General features: G+C 41.8%; 1 protein-coding gene across 2 annotated transcripts in view; it reads right to left on the reverse strand.

The window, feature by feature from the left end:
- Positions 1-21,646, reverse strand: part of LOC137789973 (zinc transporter ZIP11-like) — an 89,183-nt gene that overhangs the window by 20,830 nt on the left and 46,707 nt on the right. The window contains exon 5 of one of the 2 annotated variants that reach the window (XM_068583869.1): positions 19,768-19,888. In XM_068583869.1, the coding sequence (XP_068439970.1) occupies positions 19,768-19,888 (121 nt within the window). Of the gene's footprint in view, positions 1-19,746; positions 19,889-21,646 lie in introns of both variants that reach the window. The other variant, XM_068583868.1, reaches the window with a different exon arrangement.

A 21,646-nucleotide genomic window follows, 5' to 3' on the forward strand; every position in this document is an offset into this window, starting at 1 on the left:
AGTTAATTAGCACAAGGAGGTTGGGATGAACGGCGCTTCCCAGTTGGTAGCTAAGATTTGCAGTGGATTTGATTGGCCCTCGAAGCCAGCTTTACAGAAGCTTTCTGGCTTTCTGACACACTTTAATGAAAATGGCGAAGGGAGGCGCACACGCACGCACACGCTCAAACACACACACACCTCATTAGAGCATATTTTTCAGTCTCCTCCAAACAGTGAGGAGCCTGTTACTTTGATTGACAGGTGGGTGGAAACACTTCTTTGAGATGATTACCATTCTGGAGTGGAAGTATCCTACCGCTCTCGATGACCTTGTGAAGTGCATATAGCGCATATACACATTCCTTGACGGTGACTATCAACACAGAATATTTTATAACCTGCTCGTTATTTTACATTTTGGAGAAAGCATTTTTATAATCAAACATCTAGTTCCGTCTTCATCCACTTCTCTTTTCACCTCCACTCACGCGCTCTCTCTCATCTCTACCCAACAGCCCGGCAATCACACTCAGACCAGCGTCCTCCCTTGTCCTCTGTTCCCGCCGTGCTGATTGTGATATCTACCTCCAGAACCCCCCAAAGTAAAACTCTTTCACGCCTCTCCACGGCACTGGCCTGTTAACCCTGAATCCATCATTTCTTTCACACCACTGCTCCTCAGTAATCCCCCCCCCTCGTCCTCCCCCTCGTGTTATTCGGTGTCACGCTTCACCTACACATCTCCGTCCTCGCTCTCTGCATCATTTTATTCAACAGTTTTATCGCGTAATGAAATGTATTACGGCTTCTCGGAAACTCCATTAGAGTCACAATTTAAATATATTAAGTTACATTTTCTCATTTGCTGTAAATGCTATATGATTATATTCCATTCGATCATGTAAAACGCATGCTGTGTCAAGAACGCATCGCAAGACATACTTTCCGACTACAATCTACCCATATTTTACTTTATTATATATTGCCTTAACGAGTGATAAGAAACTACTCTCATGTCTGTCCGTTTTTAATAGTGTTTTTATTACGGTGATCTTTTTAGCATGTATTTTTATGAAGTGTGTGTATGTGTTATGGTATGGGATGTGTGCAATACTGTAATTGTTGCTTTGGCTGGGGATGTATTGTTGGTTGTCATGTAACTCAAAGCATTCGTGACGCACCGCAGAGAGTCCAAGACAAATTTCCCTGAGTGGGACAATAAAGTTTATTGTATTGGATTGGATTGTAATCAAAGGCAGGAGGTGGTTAGCTTAGTTTAGCATGAAGATACAACTAAACTCCCCTGATAAACCCACACCTGCCTTGTTTAACTGCTCCCTTAAAGACTACTTTATTTTTAACAATTTCATGAATAACTGATAAATTGGCTTAATAAATTGTGTTTTAAAGCATTTATTAACAGATTACATCACGTTAAATTCATTCAGATGCCCTTATTTTGGCTTACTGTTAATTACACAACATTTTTTGCAAATTTTTCAACCACAAAAACCCAGTTCAACTCTTTTCCAATGCAAGTACCGAACAGCGTCACTGAAAGTCGCTAAATCTAGCGAGAAAGTCTTCAAGTATACACGCAACACGGACAGCCCGTCCCATCAGGCCGGCTCCCAAAGCCACTGCCCCAACATTAGAGTTATGAACGTAAACAACGAAAAAACGAAAAGTTGGATGAGGTCAAGACTACTCGGACCTCAAAAATGACCAACCTCCTACAAGAAAAGGTCACAATGGTACGCAAAGTTGTGTTCCTACTTAGGGACGTTTCATCTACCACAACTTCACAAAGACATACTGCATGTAGCTGTCTGTGGAAGCGCACATTGTAAATGGTCAACCATTAACGAAAAGGTACCGTGACATGTATTTGCCTTACTTGTTAACACATGTTCTAAATGTCATAATTATGTAGCTGGTCACGTTTAACTAACTCAGAGAAACTCGTTCTTGCACAAAAGTTATTTGTTAAAATATAGAAAATGACAGAAAAATGTGAAGGCTTTGCTTGTGAGAGTTCTTCTGAGAGTGTTTTTATTTAATAGTTTTTTGTTTGGCCTTCAGTGCACCTGTAATATTTGGTCGGAATATAGAAATGTCCCCGTAGGACAGTCCTGATCTCCGAGTTATCGCAGCATTAGTACTCACAGCTTGTAGAAGACTCCAGTAATGTGCAACGCGTGCAAAGGCAGACGGCATTTGTCAGAGCATCTTATTTATTAATTTATTAACTGATTAAAAATTATTTTGAAGAAGACTTTCTACTTTCCTACTTTACCTACTAACTTGCTGTAATATGGTAAAAACTACTGACAGATATAATTAAGCAGACTGTTAACAATGAATGAATGCAGACTGTTGGTCCATAAATGTGTTTTTAGGCTTGGCTTCTTATTCCCAATAAAAGGGAAATCTAAATGCTGCAACATACAATGATATTTTAGACAATAGCATGCTTTGTGAACGTGTCATCCATTTGGACATTTTAGTACGTTTGGCTGTATCGGACAAATAAAATGACGGTTGCCGTGTGCTGATCTGCCACCCTGCATAGCATCACACACAGTGCATGTGCTCTCCCACACTAACAAACATGCCGAGTTAACGCTCATCTCTAACACGGCCTCAATTCCCACCTGTTATCCGTCATCACCTCGGGTCCTCATTAGCATCGGCCGCCGCGGCAGCCGTTGCAACATAATTCTGCTAATAAACAACAAACAGTGTCAACAGTTAGATTTATTAGTAACAATGTACAGTTGGATGAGTCCCGGACTAATGTGCCAGCCGCTCATGTCGGCTGCAGTTACCTTGACAACACATTGAGTCAGTGAAATGAGATTGGCTCAGGTGACCTTGCCTGACAACAGACAGCGGTGAGACAAAAGGTGGTGGATCCGCTCACACCGCGCACACAGCGGTCTCACTCGTTCTAGCTTTTCATATTCAGTATCAAACAAAGGACTTTGTGTTTCGTGAGCTGGGGTCAGAAGGGGCACAGCGTTATCACCAACCTCTTCTCCACCAAGCTCTACATTTACGCTCATTGTTTTGGTTTAAGACTTCAATGCCCTTATCAGCCTCATTTCCACGTGTAGCAGGAAGTCGTTTCCAGCGACAACAAAAAAGCACTGATAAACCGCACTGCCTGCCCCAACGCCAAGCGGCAGACAGACAGCTCAAGAGCCGGACGTTTCCCCTCAAAAGTCGGTGGAGACCTGGGCAAAACAAAGCCCCCTTGCTCTCTTTCAGATGTGCTTTTCGCTGTCAGCCGGTGAACCCAACCGCCCGTTGTCGGCGCCCCGGCAGCTGCCAGGTGTAATCAGAGTGTTGCAGCTGTAGGGCTCGAGACTCGTTTAAGGTCAGTCCTCGCCGGGTCCTCTGCCCTCCGTCGTTCAGACCAGCAGAGCGGGAAGACTAGAACATACATCCCGCTGGGACTTTATTTTTTGACAAACCCTTATTTATGTGGTTAGTCTGCCAGTTGAAGCCACTGATTGCCGACACTATCAGTGGGAGAGAAGCTAATGGTCCTCTACATGGCCGGTCAAAAACAACCACATCCAGAGATTGAAACACACACTTTAGGAAACTTTTGATTACAGGGATAGCTGGGCGAAGGTGGCGGGAGGAAAAGGGGAAGTAGAATCAGGAGGTTTCTGAGGGCAATTACAGCGAGAAAGGGAAAGATGAGTGGGTCAGTTTGAGAGGGAAGAGATCAGGGAGAAAAGATACTGGAGGAGGAAGGGATCAGCGATGTGACTACTCGACTGAAACCAGACTGATCGCCAGAGTCGTGTGCAGAAAAATACCAGGGAAGAAAACCCCCTGACTGCCCAAAGACAGAGCCAATAAACCAGTGCCAATTAATTATTTCAGCCTGACAAAACATATTTTTAATTATTGTTAACACAAAGCACTGCTTTTTCGATGCACCGAATGGGAAAGCAACTGGACAAAGTTTTGGCCACTTGTTTGCTTTGGGGTCATGTATTTGTCCCCAAATGAAACGTTGTTTTTCTTCACGTTTTCTTGCATTTTGTTTTCCATTTTACTCCATCTTGGTGTCCAAAGTAAAAACACAGATTTAGCGGAAGCATGCGGATTCCCACTAGTTGATTTTGTTGCTAATCCCCAACTCTGAAAATATTAAACTCAATAACAATCATGCCAATACATAGCAAGACGCACCTTCTCAATCGAAATTTGCAATTCATTTCATGAACTCGTTTTGTAAAGGCACGATGCGGCCATGAACATGTCAGATATATGCAATACAACTACCTGCCAGCACTAATCTCATTCAATCCCACATGGGAATGAAAGAACCTCGACGAACAAATGAGGTAAATCCTCCACAGCGAGGACATTCTGCTATTCTGCTCTTCACCAAAAGGCTATTAGATGGCATTCATGTTCATTTAGCAAAGCATTACATTGATGTGCGCCAGCGCTATATCATACTGTATGCAGTCCCATTTACATGATTACTGGCACACCTTGATGGAGCAGAGTTCATGTGGTCCTGTGTGTGGTAGGTCTATGGTTGGTTTGTGAGAGTGAGTAGATGGGATTGTTGGAAGTCTTGTTTCTTGTTGTTGGTCCATTGGTAGGATTGGAGCTACAGGTTTGGGTTGAGATTAAAATTAATGTTTCTATTATTTGGTGGGTTTACAGTTTAATTTGGCTGATTGGCGGGAAAAAATTATAGATTTATTCAGTTGATTGTTTGTTGAGATAAGTATTTCAGTTTTAGTTGGTTGTTTGTTTGACGGGATTAGGGTTACATTTTTTTTGTCGACTTGCAGGATTTTTTTTAACAGTTTTATTTAGTTGGTTAGAGGAATTAAGAATAGAGTTGTGTTTGTATGCATGGATAGGACAGATAGAGAGATATATCAATAACCATACAGATACATACATATATATACATATATATATATATATATATATATATATATATATATATATATATATATATATATATATATATATATATATATATATAAATAATACAACATATATGGAGTGCAGTATTAGAAGCACAACAGCATAAAAAAGGAGACAAAAACAACATAATAACGATAAATTGTAGAGATCAAAAATCAAAGACGGGGAGAGCATAAGAGAAAATGTCCAAAAAGACAAGCAGATGGTGACCGACTGTGACAGCGAAGGAGTGAGAGAGAAGATCAGATGTAGACGGAGCTGACAGGACACCCTGTGCTGCCACTGCGATGAAGGATGAGGGATACAGACTTTCACAAATACAAATGCATTAAAAAGCCTCAGAAGCCCGAACGCGACCATCCTGAGATACAAGGTGTCATTAATTGGGATATGCTATTGTTGAAACATTTCATTTTGGGAACAATGTTAACTTTTGGGACTTGACTGTTCAATTTTGTAAGATTGAATGCTGAATAATGTGAGGACTGTGAGCTGAAGCTCCGGGAGCTGAACATTTGGTTTGACTTACTTTCATTGGAAAACATATCAGGGTATTTTATTTTCTGATCCAATTGAAGGCCATAAACCTGCTCGGGGTTTCTTTCCACATTGTCAGATCTACTCGTGCCGGCTCAGAACATTTAAACAGCACATCATTTCAACAGCAATAGATTTCAACAGCATTGCAATGTCTACTGCAGTGTCTTTGGCTTCACACTTGTTTCAGCTCATTGCATGTTTCATTTCTCTTGCATGAGCTCAAAGGGGCAGCTGAAGGCCAGCACTCTAAACACAACACTGACAATAATTATATCCTTATCTTTGCTCAAACTGTCACTATATCCTGTTAGCAGAAATGAATCAGTGAAACAATCTGGTTCCTCTGCCTCCTCTTATTGCTCCTAAAGGCATTCGTAAGATTCCACCGCACTCGAAGGAAAACAACCAATCAGAGCCAAAGCTTGTGACCTTTGATCAAAATATAAACTTTCTTCATTCATAATTCATCACAATTCTGTTGATGCATTTTCAGAAACATATTTTCTGAGAAAATTTGCTAAACACTACCCGGAAATGGTTTCTGAAAACATTTAAGGGAAGAAAAACGAGGTAACAGAATATTGATCGACGTTTACTTTGCAAGCAGTGATTGACAGCTGTGTTCAAGACACCTCAGCTCTTCTTACAAATGCCATGAGGGACAATAAAGGCAGGCACACGCACTTGATCTTCTTTCACAAATTATCTGAACGCCGCCAAAACAACAAGGCAGCATCACCTTCTAAAATATGTGGAGATTCCTCTCTGGAGGAAACAGGATGACATTTGGATGAACCGCTCTAAAGCACGATTGAGGACAGAGAACATGACTTCTTTTTTTTTTTTGCATGTGTCAACTTGTCCTCCTGCTTCTGTTAGTTGTGGAGTTTTATGTCAATTCAAACCAGATTGCCTTTTTAGTTTAAAGGGTATGATTTAAAAAAAAAAGTTAAATTCCAACACCTGCCGTTTTATGCTTTCTATCTTGTTTGGAGTCGCGCACAGCGGCCGGCCACAGCGAGGCGACACTTTAGGAGCAAACAAGCCCGGCTGACATCATCATCCCCGTGGAGCTCAGTTTCTGGACAAGACGATTGTTCTCTTCTCATTTAGCTCGGTTTTGGTCTACCGCCCTGCGACACGTTGCATTTCCTTCCCCAGCGCCTCGCTAACAGGCCGGATATCCATCCCTAAGTGAGATTCACGAGTCTATCTTCACCAAAAGCTGCTGCATGCTGAAGAATCAGGACGCTCATAGAGGCTAAATAGCTCCATACATTGCACACTATATGGTCTAGTCACTACATGCATCCCCTACCATGTCAGATTATTCATTGTAATGAAGCTTAATTACAACATGTTTGATATGTCTATCTGAATTTGGTTGAAGACGAAACATATCAGTTGCTGTATGTTCTAGTTTGATGCCAGTAACACCCGGTGATTTCCAGCCAAAGTGGAGCGGAGAGGACGCAGACCAGCAGTGTGAAAGGAAACGATAAGAGACAGCAAGAGAGCAAGATGGGGGGGAGGGGGAGAGACAGAGAGACAGAGAGAGAGAGAGAGAGAGAGAGAGAGAGACAAAAAAATAACAAGTCAACAGCAAAACTTTCATGCCTTCACTGGCTATTGTTGCCAGGCAACTGTCTGACCCTGATCTCTCACTCACACTCTCACACACACACACACACACACACACACACACACACACACACACACACACACCTTTTGTGGACATTATGGAATGATTTACCTGATGAAGATGCATTTGTCCCCATAGGCATGGCAAGTACCCTCAATGTGGTGTGTGAACATATGTATACACACGAGATGGGTGGATAGCACACCCTCATATATATATATATATATATATATATATATATATATATATATATATATATATATATATATATATATATATATATATATATATATATATACACAATATTAAGTACGCCCCATTGATCAGGCTACACGCGCCTCCAACGAGGAAACAACAACAGCAACAAAAAAAATCTGAATCCAACCGAGAGAGACAGACGGAGACGATGTGTTTCCATAGATGTGTAAAGGGATGGAAACAGAGTTGGAGGCGGAGATGCATTCAGCAACGTCGGCATTTAGAGCATTTTACAACTGTGAGCCCTCATGATTTAAGGTATACTCAAGTGTTTGTATTCGGAAGTTTATTTCCAAAAAGTATCCACTGTTACAGAGGTCTCTTTTCCAATATAACTATAAGAAATTTCACGATTTGGCCCCAGTTCCTGGGGGCCACAACAAGCACTTTAGACTGTTAGCAAGGTTTAAAAAGGACACGCATTAGAATATTAGTGATTCCTCTATTGCACAATGAAAAACAAATAAAAAAAACACTACTAACCTTGTATGAACCCATTTAAAATGGAAATCTATCCCTCTGCTGATCCCTCAGCACAGCAAAGTATGTGGCAATCAGGTATTCATGGCCATGTGTGGCTGACATTTTAAATACTTTAATCTATTTGAATGCACTTCCTGTTTTGTCATGTCGTTTTTACTAGAGTCTTGGCATGTAATCTATCCGTATTGCACATGAGGAAGTAATCTGTGTCTGAAGGCATGAAAAGACAAACTAAGAACAGCAGAGAAGAACTGATCAGTCACAAAAAAATCCCTGACGTCATCCGGGTTTGTAGCCCACGCATCCTGGACGTGATAGTAAAAACAGTCACCAGCTTTTATTATATCTTTACAGGAGAATTATTTTCCTCTGGTGCATCTGAAATGTCCATCTGCTGCATAGTCCTGCCGGCCGAGCTGTCCATCTGCCGCAAACTCTGTTTTCCTCCATAACACTTACTCTAGCTGTGTTTTCATCCAGTTAAAAAAAAGAAGAAAATGCTAATCAATGAGCACAGAAACACACAGACAAGAAAGGAGAAGACTGGCAGTCAGAATTACTATTTGGCAACTTGTCTTTTCGATGTCTGTAAAGGTTGATTTAATTTCATGTTCTTTGAAGACAATTTAAAAAAAAAGGTTGGACATGAAGCACTGCACTCTCATCGGGGACAAACAGACAGTTTAACTTATCATAGTAGATAACCCAGAGTGTTAATATCACCATTAATAATGAATCCCTTAATCTTAAGTGTACTCGTAAACCCTGACAGTGTGAAACTGAAGCAGTGAAAATGCAATTCAGCCATCATTCCTTTAATTGTTTACATTTTTGCTCTTCCTACTGGAGCTTGTTAAGATATGATCTGCGACAACGGCCGAGTAGTTAATCAGGGTCAACATCACAATCAATACACAGTCAAATGTGCCAAAAGTTGTGTTCCTATGGAAAGCCCAGTGTTCCTGCTCAATGATGTTCAGTCATCAGGCCCTGCAGTGGGTATCAGGCTGTGCCGTCATGAATCTAATGGGGCTCCATGCAGGCAGGTAATTTGTACATAACTTACATTAGGCGACGTCGTATACAGCTGCGCAGCGAGGAGGTGGGGCTCGGCTGAGTGGGGCCTCTCACCCAGGAGAACATTTAATTCGTTGCGAGGAAGGAGCAGAGTCAGAAGTACAACGTGATAGACAAATTGCATATTCAAGACCGCTCAAAGAATGAACGAAACACCACCTTCTTAAATATCTTATGGTTATCAATACACTGAGGCCACCATGACGTCTTCATGGCTTCATCCCACCATGACGTCTTTAGATTGGCCTCGGCGTGGCATGATAACAAGGGAATTGGACGTTCTTTGAGACAGAGACACACAGATTGCCCAGTCTCACGGCTATCAGGAGACATGCTAAGTTTGTGTGTGAGATTAACCAGAGACAGTAAGATGAGAAGTCTGAATATAACAGTGAAACAGTAACTGATTAAGAGTGAATACAGATACTTGATACTTGGCACCAAGACCTGGCCTTATATCTACATTGAATCTGCTCCGGTGAGACAACAGTGGATGTCGCCATTGACCTTAACATAATTTTTAAAAAAAGTTTCCTAAGCATTGTAGGAGTGGGCAGTTTAAGCGCCCGGGGAGCAACTTGGGGATCAATGTCTTTTAAGGACACTGAGACACGTGGAGAGTAGGAAAGCAAGTCCGGCCCTTTCCTCCCTCGGCCCCGTCACTCACCTTCCTTCTAACGCTGCAGCCGGCCACTCGGAGCCGGCTGCAGCGTCTGCTTGTTCTTCACTGCCTGCTTTGGACTTGACTTCCTGAGACAAAACTGATTTGCCAACAAAGCCCCGAAAGACTCCTACTTGGCGGCCCTTTGGTTTCCAGCCACGCTCCTCTGCCACCAACTCTATGCATCTATTATTTTTCATCCCACAAGGGCGCGTATGAATCTCATCCTCTGCAGTGGGAAGGCAGATTAAGCCTTAAACTGTCCTATATCAACAAAATCCCGAGGAATAAAGATCCATGCTGCTACTTGCCAAGAAATAGGAATAAGCTGCTTCATAAAATCCACACAAAGCTCAACACGGATCATTTAAATGCAGCCCGTGGGGCACATCATTCGTCCTAGGGGAAGATGCTGACCTTGCTTTCCTAGCTGCCATTTACGCATGTATCAAGTTTAAACATGGGCCTTCTACATGGATTCAAAGTAGAATCCAAGCAGCAGTAACATCATGCTGTTGATCCCTAAGCCTGCGTCTTGAGTTGACAGAAAACTTTCACATAGCCCACCACTTAATAAAAGGTTTGAGTTTGTTGCATAACAAGATGTGAGCTGTACCAAATGCGTCATGTTTTCGGTATATTTTCTTAGTCTATGTTGGAAAGTCTAAAAGAAGCCCTTGAGCCTCAAGAAAGACTTTGTGGGAACTTTGTCCAATTAACTTACGACTGGTTTTGTTTAAAATGTCTGTGGGAGGATTTTTCATGAACATTTACTGCTTTATTGTATTATGCTGGGAGTTGGGAGATTTGCAGGAAACAAAATGAAGCTCGAGAACGCTTTGCGATAAATCACACAGATTTCAAAACCAAATCGAGCCAGTCACTTAAAAAAATAAACAAGAAAAAAAAAGGTTTTTTGATCAATACTTCCTGCAAATTGTAACAGTAGCTTGTTACTGCACACACCACATAACCAATATTATGCTCCTTAAATGTCAACCACTCGCCGTGTGTTTTCCTGCTTAGCGAACAGGAAATAGTATTAACTGCATGTCACGTATGAGGAAAAGATCCTGCAAGCAACATCGAGGTGATGTTTATCAAACCTCCGCTGATGAGAATACAGAGATAATTTAAAATATGAAAACATCTGTTGATAACAGATAGCTATCACTGTGTACATGCTATGGATACCCAATACTGTGTACCTTATACCATTTAATTAAACACACAACATAGATTTGCGATATCGTGTTCGTTGATTGCGTTCCATCAGCGAGGCTGCCCAAACCATCCTGTGTTAAAAAATACCAATCCTAATTATAATGTGAAATTGACAAAAGTCTCACCGTTGGGGGACGGCTGTTTGATTTGTGCAGCTGTGACAGGAAACGAGTGAGGAGAGTGAAAACTTAAATTAGCCTCTGAAAAACTACATTATATCTTGGACAGCTTGCTGATGCAGTGGAAACCTGCTGAGCCGGGAAACTGTAAAGACATGAGGAGATTTCACGAAGATTTCCACGACTAATTAACTGCCACTGTTTCCCCCTCTCACTCCCAAGTTTTCAAGTTTGAGGAAAAGTACAAAAACATGAGCAAAGTATTCAGTTTCTCTTTAAATCTGTGTGGCGCTCTAAAGCCAAGAGACTACTCAAATAAATAAATAAAACAAAGTAAGAAAACGGAAGAGTGACAGAACAAGCGACATTAATAATACAGGCAGACAGATGCATATTTGGTGGAGCGCGAAGCCCCGTCACAGAGTTTAGAGTGATAAGTCTTCAGCCGACAGAGAACATCCAGTCCTTTATCTCCTTCATCATTCCCCTCCTCTAAGAAGAGAGGATGATGCAGCGATAATGTCCCTCATCAAAAAGCAATGAGCTGGAGTAGAAATTTAACAGCAGCTCAGAGATTAGAGGAAGCGCCTGCTTCTGACAAAGAGAGTTGTTTGTTTGAATCTCAGATCAGCTAAAAAACTCTCGTCGACAACACTCGAGAGGAGAATTGTCGCTCGCCGTTGGAGCGGTACAGTCTGTACAGACGACATGTGGGAACATTTTCTTTTTACCTTCAAAAGCACAAGTTTGTTCCTCAATTAAACCACCAAGAATGTACCGTGATAAGGTCAGATTTACACTTAAGTGTAATTTTGAGAAAGTGGAAACTGCTCTCGCATAACAGGACAAAGCAAACTTCTGAAGGTTAAATGTTTCACAAGTACAGTGCACAATACAGCAGCGTGATGATCCAACTGTCAAGAGGGCGGTCTTCCACTTCCCAACCAGATGCTTCACGCTTTTTTTGTGAAAATATACACAATATAAACAATTTTATAATAGAATATGCACAATAGCTGCAGTATTGCTATAGTCTGCTACACTTGATATGATCAGAGATTTCCTTTCTGAAGAATGAGAAAAATCTATTTTAAAATGAGATATTTCTCCTTTAAAATGGCTAAATTTGGATGCGGTTCACGTCGTGATAATAAATTAAATATTAGATCTTCACTGGCAAGCACTGTGACTACTAAATAAATGCGGAAACGGATTTGTACCTTTAACTTTCAGAAATAATCTCAAGGTGGAGAAGTCAAGCTTCTGGCCTGACGAGGTCATTACTATCATCACTATGATTATGTGCCGTCGTCGTAACGCTGTCAAAAATGGGCTCTTGGGTAAGAGAAGTACTTGCGTAACGGTAGGCGAGTGTGTGGTGAGAGAGAATTGAGCGGCTTATTCGTCGACTGTATGATTGTTGATTGTAGTACAACAAGGTCTCCGCTCTGGATGTGATGTGATATCGACTTTTGACACTTTCCATCGATTGAGTGGAGCAGTACACAATGAAACACTGTTGTTTTTTTTTACATTTGTTTTGGTCTTTACATTGTTTCTCGTCTCAGAAAAGCCCTTAAGGAGTCAGTTGAAATAATTAGCATCGCTGTGGAGAAACGCAAAACGCCATCTAATGCATTATGTGAAAGGACCCTGCGGGGGAGTTCAGTCCTCAGAAAGCCTTGGCGTACGATCCCTACTTCATGAGATGCTACACAGTATTTTCTGCCCTGTCATTTGATTAAGATGTATATGTGCCATACAGAGTAAAGACCTCACACTGCCTATACAATAAAATGCTTTTATTGTGACGCACATGCGGGAAGTGATGGTTAAGTATAAACAGAAGCTTTAAACATTTATATTAGCTTACAGCAGCAAATGAAAGGAGCGAGCATGCCGAAAACTATTTAAAGGTATCCTGCTGAGTTCTTGAACACTAGAGGTGCTATGGAGCGAAATATTAACAAGTGGGCCCGTTTTTCATGGAGTAATACACAGTAGATCTACCGATGGACAGTTCGTATAATTTGCCAATAAAAAGGAAAAGACTGGTGGTCCCTAAACAAAGGATGTCAACAAATTTGAGATGCAAATCTTTTCTATGGAAAGAAATGCATCCAACACATGAGCCCAAAAGGGACACACACAGTGTGCTTTGGTAAGTTAAAGTGGTAGATTGGTGAATCTCTTATGATACCAGCCATTAGCATCAATCAAACCTCTGACAAGCTAATATCTTAGTCTAACTTTTGGTTTCTCAGCTGAATCAGTGTGCAGAGGAGTAAATCCTCTCCAGAAGAGAACTAAACCAGCTACATAACAATGTTCTTTGGACTTTTTCACAAGTACCCCATCTACCGAAACAGCACTTTCAATTTAAAGGAATCCAAAATTCTCATTTTCTATGGTCCCGCAGGTCAGTTAAAACAAAGCTACATTAGCTCTTTTTCTTTTTGTGTTGCTACTTTCAAAACTTTAGAGAGAAAACCCCATTGTATTTCTGTGAGCTGGAGTAGTTAATGTGTTGTAACGCATGCACACAGATTCACAAATGTAAGTGTATGGGAGCACTTTCCGCTTCATTTTGTCAGTATAGTTCCAGAAAACCTCACGTGTAGATATAAGACATGCTTGGTAAAAATCATTAAGACTTCCCTCTGATCACAACTAAGCCATCTCCTCCTCCTCATTATAAAAGATAGGTCATGTAGTTGGCTGCAATTTTTTGCCCCAAGGTCTGAAAAAAAGATGAATTATTGAACTACGCGAGGTGGCACCCTGAGTAATAAAAGTATGGAGATGCATACGTTTTTGCTGATTAGCATGCACTGAGAAATTTAAAATCCAATCCTATTTGTCATTTTATAGTACATTGCAAAATTCAGTCTGAAGACCTAAATAAACAGAACGCCTGAAGGAACACTTTGATTCCTCCTCATGCTGACTGAATTATTTAGGACGCCATGCATTAGGTATGAGATGGAACTGAAATGGTTTTAGTGTGCACGTGTGAACCCGTGCTTCTTTGAGCGGGTACATGCCAGCAAGCCGCTTCTTGCCACTTCAAATAGCTGGAGAGCAGCAGGAGACAACGCACTGATGTATTAAACATGCTTTGTTATTGTTTGCCGCCATAAAATAGTGATATCACAAACAGATCCTGTGTGAGTGTTAGTTTGAATTTTCCATTGTTTTTTTGTTTTTTTTATCAGATAATGATTGTGTGTTTTTATTTATTTGAAAATATGCACACATAGAAGAATTTATTTCAAGACAACTACTGAAATGTTTGCTTTTTTCAAATCCCTCACTGCTCGCTGGTGGCAAAGATCTTACCTGAGTTTCGCTCTGCACTCAAACCGAACCAGGACCAGAGTCCTTATTTCTAAAGCCCCGAATAAAAGCTTTTCTATTCAACATTCAAAAGGCACAATATAGCTGCAAACAAAAATTGGCTATGTAAAAATATATTCATCACAGAAGTGTCGCCCACCCCCCTCCACTCTCTCCACACACGCACACACACACACACCCCTAGGTAAACACTGTTATTTCTGTCAGCACTGTTGCCATTGTTTGCCAGGGTTGTTAGCATCATTAGCTGTTAGCGGCCGGTGCAGCTGGCGGGCGATAGAAATTATCCCAATTTTGTGTCGAGCCCCTTTGACCATCTCTACACTTCTGCTTGCTCCAGCACTCATTACACCTGCCAATGAAAGCCCACCTACTGCGTCACATCGGATAGATCTCCAACAGTCGCAGAGCAGCTGGAATTACACGTGATCATCACATAATGGGCATATTTTAGTTTTTGCATTTTTTAGCAGCAACATAATTGCTTTTTGAATGGAAGTTGGAAAATATTGATTTTTTTTTTTTAGTCCCCTTGTTTTATTGACTCTGCTGAAGAGGACTTCTAAGAACTCTTTTGTACGAACAGAAAAACATCCTGCTTAGTGAGTCAATTTAAGAAAAAAGGCAGTAGTTACCATCCACATTCATATACCGCACATCTAAAGGTCTGAATGGACGTGACTTTTAGTATGTTTGTCTTCTGTGATGGCTGAAAAAGCAGTGCATGCTGCTCAACGGAGAAGCCTTGGAAACCAAGAGGGCACTTGAAAAGGAGGACAGGAGGAAATAACCCTCAAAGGAAGTATGCTCAAGTGAAAAAAAAAAGAGAAACCAACCCCCAATCATCAAGAACAATTTGAAGACAGAAATATGAAAGATGATCAAATCTCGAGAAGACATTGAAAGATTGAGAGGAAATAGTGTGAGCCCATATAATTGGTTCATATGGACATCAGTTTGATTGCTTTCCAGATGAGTTCTATTGCAGAAAAGACATTTGATGAAATTGAAGTGTGTAAGTCCATCTCAAGTTTTGGAGAGCAGTCTTTGGTCGTCATGTATTGTACAACGCACTTAAAAATATTGTCCGTCTCAAAATATAGTTTAATCCTGTTAAGGCTCACTGGAAAAAACAACATCTGAGGGATGCAAAGGATGGTGCTGACGTCAACAGCGTTGAAGCTGTTGTTTGTGCGATCACTTTGGCCACCGGCAGAGGTTAGAGCCCAAGGGAACTGTATCACACCAAAAGTATAATGATTATTTTGTGACGCTTACAATTAGTACCTGGTATTAGTCTTATTTAATTTAACTTCTGTGCAGCTTAATATGGATCCTGTGTCTGTGTTTACGCATCTTTTCTCACATGACTTCGTTCCAGCCAATCAGGCTCATGTATGTGGACGTCGATGAGCGCAACTCGCAAGCACGGCAGTCACTCGTTCTCTCTCTCCTATCGTGTCATGACATAGTTAAATGACAGAGCAGTGGACTACCGTAAAAGTAGGGTTACAAGCCACTGCTACTTCTAGTGGGTGTCCCCGCTATAGCAAGCTAGCGCTGCTGCTAACTCCCTGCTGCTGCTGCTGGCCGCCGGGGCTGGTCCTGCTACCTACCTTCAGTGGTTGTCGGGGAGCTAGCAGCAGCGCTAACGGGGAGCTAGCAGCAGCGCTAGCTGGCTACAGCGGGGAGCTTGCAGAGAGACCTACTGAAGGTAGTAGCGGCTCCTTGTAACCCGACTTTTACGGTACACACTGCACATCCCCTCCACGCATCATGTCTACCTCAGCTTGCTTTATAAAAAAAGAAGCCATGTGAAAAAGTCCTGATACAAACCTTAAACACCTACATCGAGACGATCGCAAACTGTTTGAAGGCAATTCTGAATCATTTCAGCGCTAGTTCACAGTGCAGCACCTAATGCGATACCATCTTCGCACATTTCTCTTTCTCCTCGTCCATCATAGCTCAGCAACCGCAATTAGGCTTAGCAGGAATGTTGAGCTTTGGATTTGATGTTGAATTGGTGAGCTGGTGTGCAGTTGGAGAATCTCAGAGAGTCTGGATGGTGGTTTCTCTGCTTCCAGAAAATACCACCACATTAAACAATGCTTGAATGTAGGCTGCAGACATTAGCGTATCTGGCTAACAGGCTTGCTACTTGCAGGAGCATTAACCCGGCGTCACGTCCAAGGGCCGGTGGCATTTCTTTCTAGAGTATGTTTATTCTAGGGCTTATAGGTGACGGTAATAAAAAGCCCTGTTAGCACGTTCACTGTGCAGTTTGTATTTCCGCACTGTGCGTAAGCCGGCCCTGGATGCTACTAGGATCCATAAGCTAATGTCAGCGGCTCTGGTCTGACCTGATTTTGGATAAAGGCTCCCATGGTAGCTTCCCATTTCCCCTGACACATCGGCCATCTCTTTGAAGAGTGAAACATGCTTTTTCGAAGAAAAAAATAATACCTGTGGCTTTAATAAAAACTCCGGCTTGTCCAAGTGTGTGAGATAACGAGTGCAGCCGAGTCAAGTGCACACGCAGGGACCCTTTCAAAGATCAAGGACCCAGTGTTTTTGAAAATGACTGACAATTTTGAGGGTCAAACCTCCCACTTTCAACTGTATATAGGCCAAGTGAAAAGCTGAATAAGCACCAATTGTTCTACAGGAGATACGAATTGCAGGACTCCCGCACAACTTGGCATTTCAGCCTTCATTGTGTACATTGACGAATAAAACGGCATACTCACACTGAGCTACACAGGCCCCAGGAAATACAACTCCTTGCTTGCAAAATGCTGTTTGCAATTTAAAAAAATGCATTGACTTACAAGGCAATCTGATCCTCATTGTATACTGTATATATACATATTTGTGTGTGCGTTCTTTTCTGTTTACTGTGTGGGCCGGCTCGCTTGGTATGCCCTCAGGCAGGCCAGTGATTTTGTAACTAATCCGTAGAAGCTGGTGTGAAATATATATTCATACGGTGGACTTGAGCGCTGCAGGAAACGTCTAACTCCACCGTAAACACAGAGGGCAGCCGGGATTTAAGGCCTGGGCATTTCCGACTGAACCAAATTGGCAGCATTCTCCAAAAGGAAAGTGTTTTTGTCAATGTTTGCGTTGCAGCTTATCGCAACCATGCAATAATCATGATTATTGCTACACCTTCCTTTTCTGTCCGAGTCTTCAGACTCTCCCAATTTTAACGTGTTTTTAAGCGGTTCCCGTCTCCCTTCCTGTCTTGTTTTTCACTTGAGCACCTCCAGCTGCTTACCCTTAAAATAACATGAAGGCAACTCACGATCTATCCAACACTCAGCGGCTCTACCTGACAGCGGCCGTCACATCAGCGGTCTGCCAAACTCCCCTGAGATTTAAAAACGGAAAAAAAACATGCCCTTATCCTCATTGCTAAATCCCAGGATGAATGTCAGGTCGCTGCGACAATAATGGAAACGAGGAGGAGGTCTGAGTCATTTAAAATGACTCAGACGTGTGTACTCAACACAGTCGCAGGAAAATTAACCAAGCTATTCCAGCTATTCTGATTAATTAGCAATGCTCAGGTTGCCATCAAAATGTCACGCATGACTTGACCCTTTCACAGCAGGAAAAGCACGGCTGTGTTCATACCGTTAATGATGGTGGCATTTCAGGTAGGTGTGCAGGTTTTCGTAGCCGCGCGATCGTGTAGGCTGGCTAACTAACGTGGCTTTTGGGAACACTTTGTTGGAACGGGGTCATCGTTATTGCTGTTGATTCCACTGGTGGGTTTGTGTTCCTGTTGTCTTGCTGTGGCAGACAACAAGCAAAAGAAAATCTAGCATGCAGGTTCCTGCAGCGACAGCCAGGAGAGGCGCTGATGGGACTCACCTGTCAGAGTCTGGGGGTGTTGCCCCCTGCACGTCTATTAAGGTGAGAATATCCCAAAAGGGTAAATTATTTAGTTTTTATCTTTGGACCTAGTAACACAAATATTTTTTTTCAGTAAAACAATTTGGGAAACACGTTCTATGTCTCTACTGCTTTATGAACATACATATAATGCATTAAAAACTGCTTACAGCACTGTATAATTATAGTTATAAACACTCGCACATATTCAGAGTTATGTACAACGATGATAGTTATGAAGCATTTTATGACGTAGAATCTGAATACTTCATCGTTGCTGGTCACTGACTGGCTATATTTTTGCAAGGGTCAATATAATTATTGTTATAATGACTCATAATGTGATTTAAAAAACTGTTTCTATCTTTGTTTGCTACAACAATAAAAAAGTGATTTCACATTTTGTGTGTTCTCAAAGATAATTTTTTTTCATTAGTAAACAATGACCACCCACAGTAATCTATAATTCTATTATAATGCATTATAATAGTATTGATAATGCATTGTAAAATATGTTTAAAATCTAATACACAATAATGCTTTTAAAATTGTGAAGAGTGATAAATGACCTCATTAAAAAATGCTTCATAAAAAGTCAGAATTGTTAGAAGGCATTATGAATCCGTAAGATAATTACAAAGTGTTATAAGCACAACATAACACGTTATACGTATGCTTATAATGCATTACAGAACTCGGTGTCATAGGAAGCGTTACCAAATATTGAACAACCACATCATTTTGTGACAGTAGACATGATACATCTACATGCCTCTGCTCATTGTAACCTGTTCAGGAAGGGATCCAATATTAAATAATCTGCAGACATAAGGTGTTTCCCGCTTAGTGTACTTCTGCAGCTCCCCATAAATAGTTGGTAAAAGTAGAACAATAACTCGTTCAATGCTTGGTCCGGAGCAAAGAAACCGAACTCCAGCGCGTTCGCGTGGGGCCGCCGTTGTGCTCAGCGAGAGACGCAAAACGCCAGCGTTCTCGATTCTTCCCCTTACATTAAATCGCCCGCCTGTAATTGCTCATCGGGCTGTCGTCTTCCGTCGAGTCGCTGGAAGATGAGATGTGTTCATCAGCTCCTCGGCTCCACAGACGTGTCAGAAGCACCGGCAAATCTTACGGCCCGAAAACTTAATCTAGGTCAGCAGAAGCCCGCCGGTTTTCGAAAACGGTACGTAGCTTGACTCCACAAACGTGTACGCCGACGTGAATGTATGCGACTGAGTGAGTGTCACAGATGGACAGACGGAGGAAGAAAAGGAAGAACAGAAAAATCAGGACAGTGGAAAGAAGCCATCAGAGAAGCTCCAGGTGAGATTTCCGTGGTAGCCAATGCGGTCCCTCTTCATGCATTTTTAATCTGCGTCAGTGTGATCTGGTGCCTGAAACTGGCCTCGAGTGGGACGACAGTGGCTACAGCGGTTTTGATGTGTAACTCACAGGGTTTTTTTTGCTTTTTAGTTTTCCTGAAATCCTGCACATTTTTTGCAAGAGCCGATGCGGGTATATGAAGGGAGGCTTGCCTGAGAGAGGTCCAGCTCTACCTATCCTGATGGTCATCTCATCAGACTCCAACAGTTGGAACGACGGCTCGTCCGCTTTCTCTTTGGCCAGCTTGGATTCGGGGGGAAGAGCCAGCGATATGTGGGGGTCAGCACCTACACCCTGTGGATGGAGACAGAAGGGGTTAGGATCCACTTTTATGAACAGAGCATCCCAGGAAAAACTTCATTTTATGGGTCCCTGAGTTTCTTGCTTATAGTACGACAACTTTCCTAATCTAAAAACGAGCTGGTATGTTATAGTTCATTCTTAGAAATACCTCAAAATGACTTCCATTTGCATTCTAGGAAGAAGTATTGAGCTCTTTTACTGAGGTAAAAGTCGCAATACCACGATGTAAAAATACTTTAAAAGACAATGTGAAATAAGTTCAAGTTCATTTAATAGTTCATTTAATCTAGCAATAAGAAATAAGTTCAAGTTCATTTAATATTGCTAGATAATGCAGACGCGGGTCACTGAGGTACATCAGCACCAGATTTGCTTTTTTTTGTACAATGAGCTGCTTTCAAGGTTTGTATAATTTCCTGGTGGGGGAGAAACAAAATAAAGTGGTTGATAATCAGTTAAAGCACACTGCTCAACACCTTCAAATTACCCTTAATCCAGAACAAAGATCGAACGAAAAACTCCCACAGAAAAAAAAATCTTATCATCTTGAATTAATGTCTGACAGCATCAGAGGTCAGCAAATACACAGCAGGCTGAGCAATGCATTAGCGGCACGGAAAATGGCCAATTTGATTAGAAAAAAGAGAGCCCACGTACTCAAAATGCGAACCATTAGCTGAATGATGTCTAAAAGTAAAGGCTAAAAAGCATCTGAATTTCCTCTCTTCGCGGCTGCAACATCTGCATTCCTGTCGGGTCACAGGTTAAGCGCTGGGAGAGATGATGTGCGTCAGAGGACATAGACTGCTCTCCCATGTATTCTTGGAAACACATTCAAGTTTGGTGAATACCATGCACACGTTACTCATTCGTCGCATTAGCCAAGCATGTGCAGAGGATTCAAGGATAACATCGACAATAGCCATTTACCTTTCCTTATATATATTATTTTATTTATTTCACGATTGCAATCGTAATATTAGAGGTGATGTTATTTGAAAATTCAGATGCAGGTTCTGCTACATCCTCTAATATCAGGATATGGATGCATTAAGATCAACACTTGATGTAAATATGACTTTTAAATGTCAAAGTGAAAACTACAAAGTGATCTTGATTAATATAATAATAAAAAAAAGAAAAAGTGCTTCTTTAGAAAGTATGTCAACCGCCTGACAGTATTTACTTGATGCACCTTTGTGCATGGCCTTTGGATGGCTCTCTCTGAGCTTTGTACATCTGGACGCTGTCATTTCCCCCCAGTCTTCTCTCCACAAACCTGATCAAGCCCTTCAGACGCAGCCTGAAGGGCTTGATCAGGTTCTGCAGAGGAGAAGACGCAGCTGCAAACCCTCCATGTGAGTGACATCTGGCTACATCTGGACCCCGACTACGTCCCTCCAGGACACTAGCACATTGCTTTGAGCCGGTTTCTGGCTGTGCTGGGGCTCAATGTCTGTCTGGAACGTAAATGTCTTCCACAGTCGCAGGTTTCCTGCAGACTGCATCAGGTTTCCCCCCAGGAGTTCTCCGTTTCACTCATAAGCCTGAAATCGGTTCCATACCTCCCCGTGGGGAGAGTATGTTTAGGATGGTTTTGGTGTCAGCGGACTAAAGAAGCGCCCTCCAGGAGTCCGCCCCGCGGCTCCTGGAGACTGAGGCTAATATAAGGCTTCCTCTCTTGGCTATTCTCCTCTGGTCTGAGCCTCCTTCCAGAGCATATTGTTGCACTGGTGAGGAAATATAAAA

The sequence above is a fragment of the Clinocottus analis genome, unplaced genomic scaffold, assembly GCF_023055335.1.
Source record: "Clinocottus analis isolate CAN_PGR_092001 unplaced genomic scaffold, fCliAna1.0.p SCAF_19, whole genome shotgun sequence".
NCBI classification, from domain to species: Eukaryota; Metazoa; Chordata; class Actinopteri; order Perciformes; family Cottidae; genus Clinocottus; species Clinocottus analis.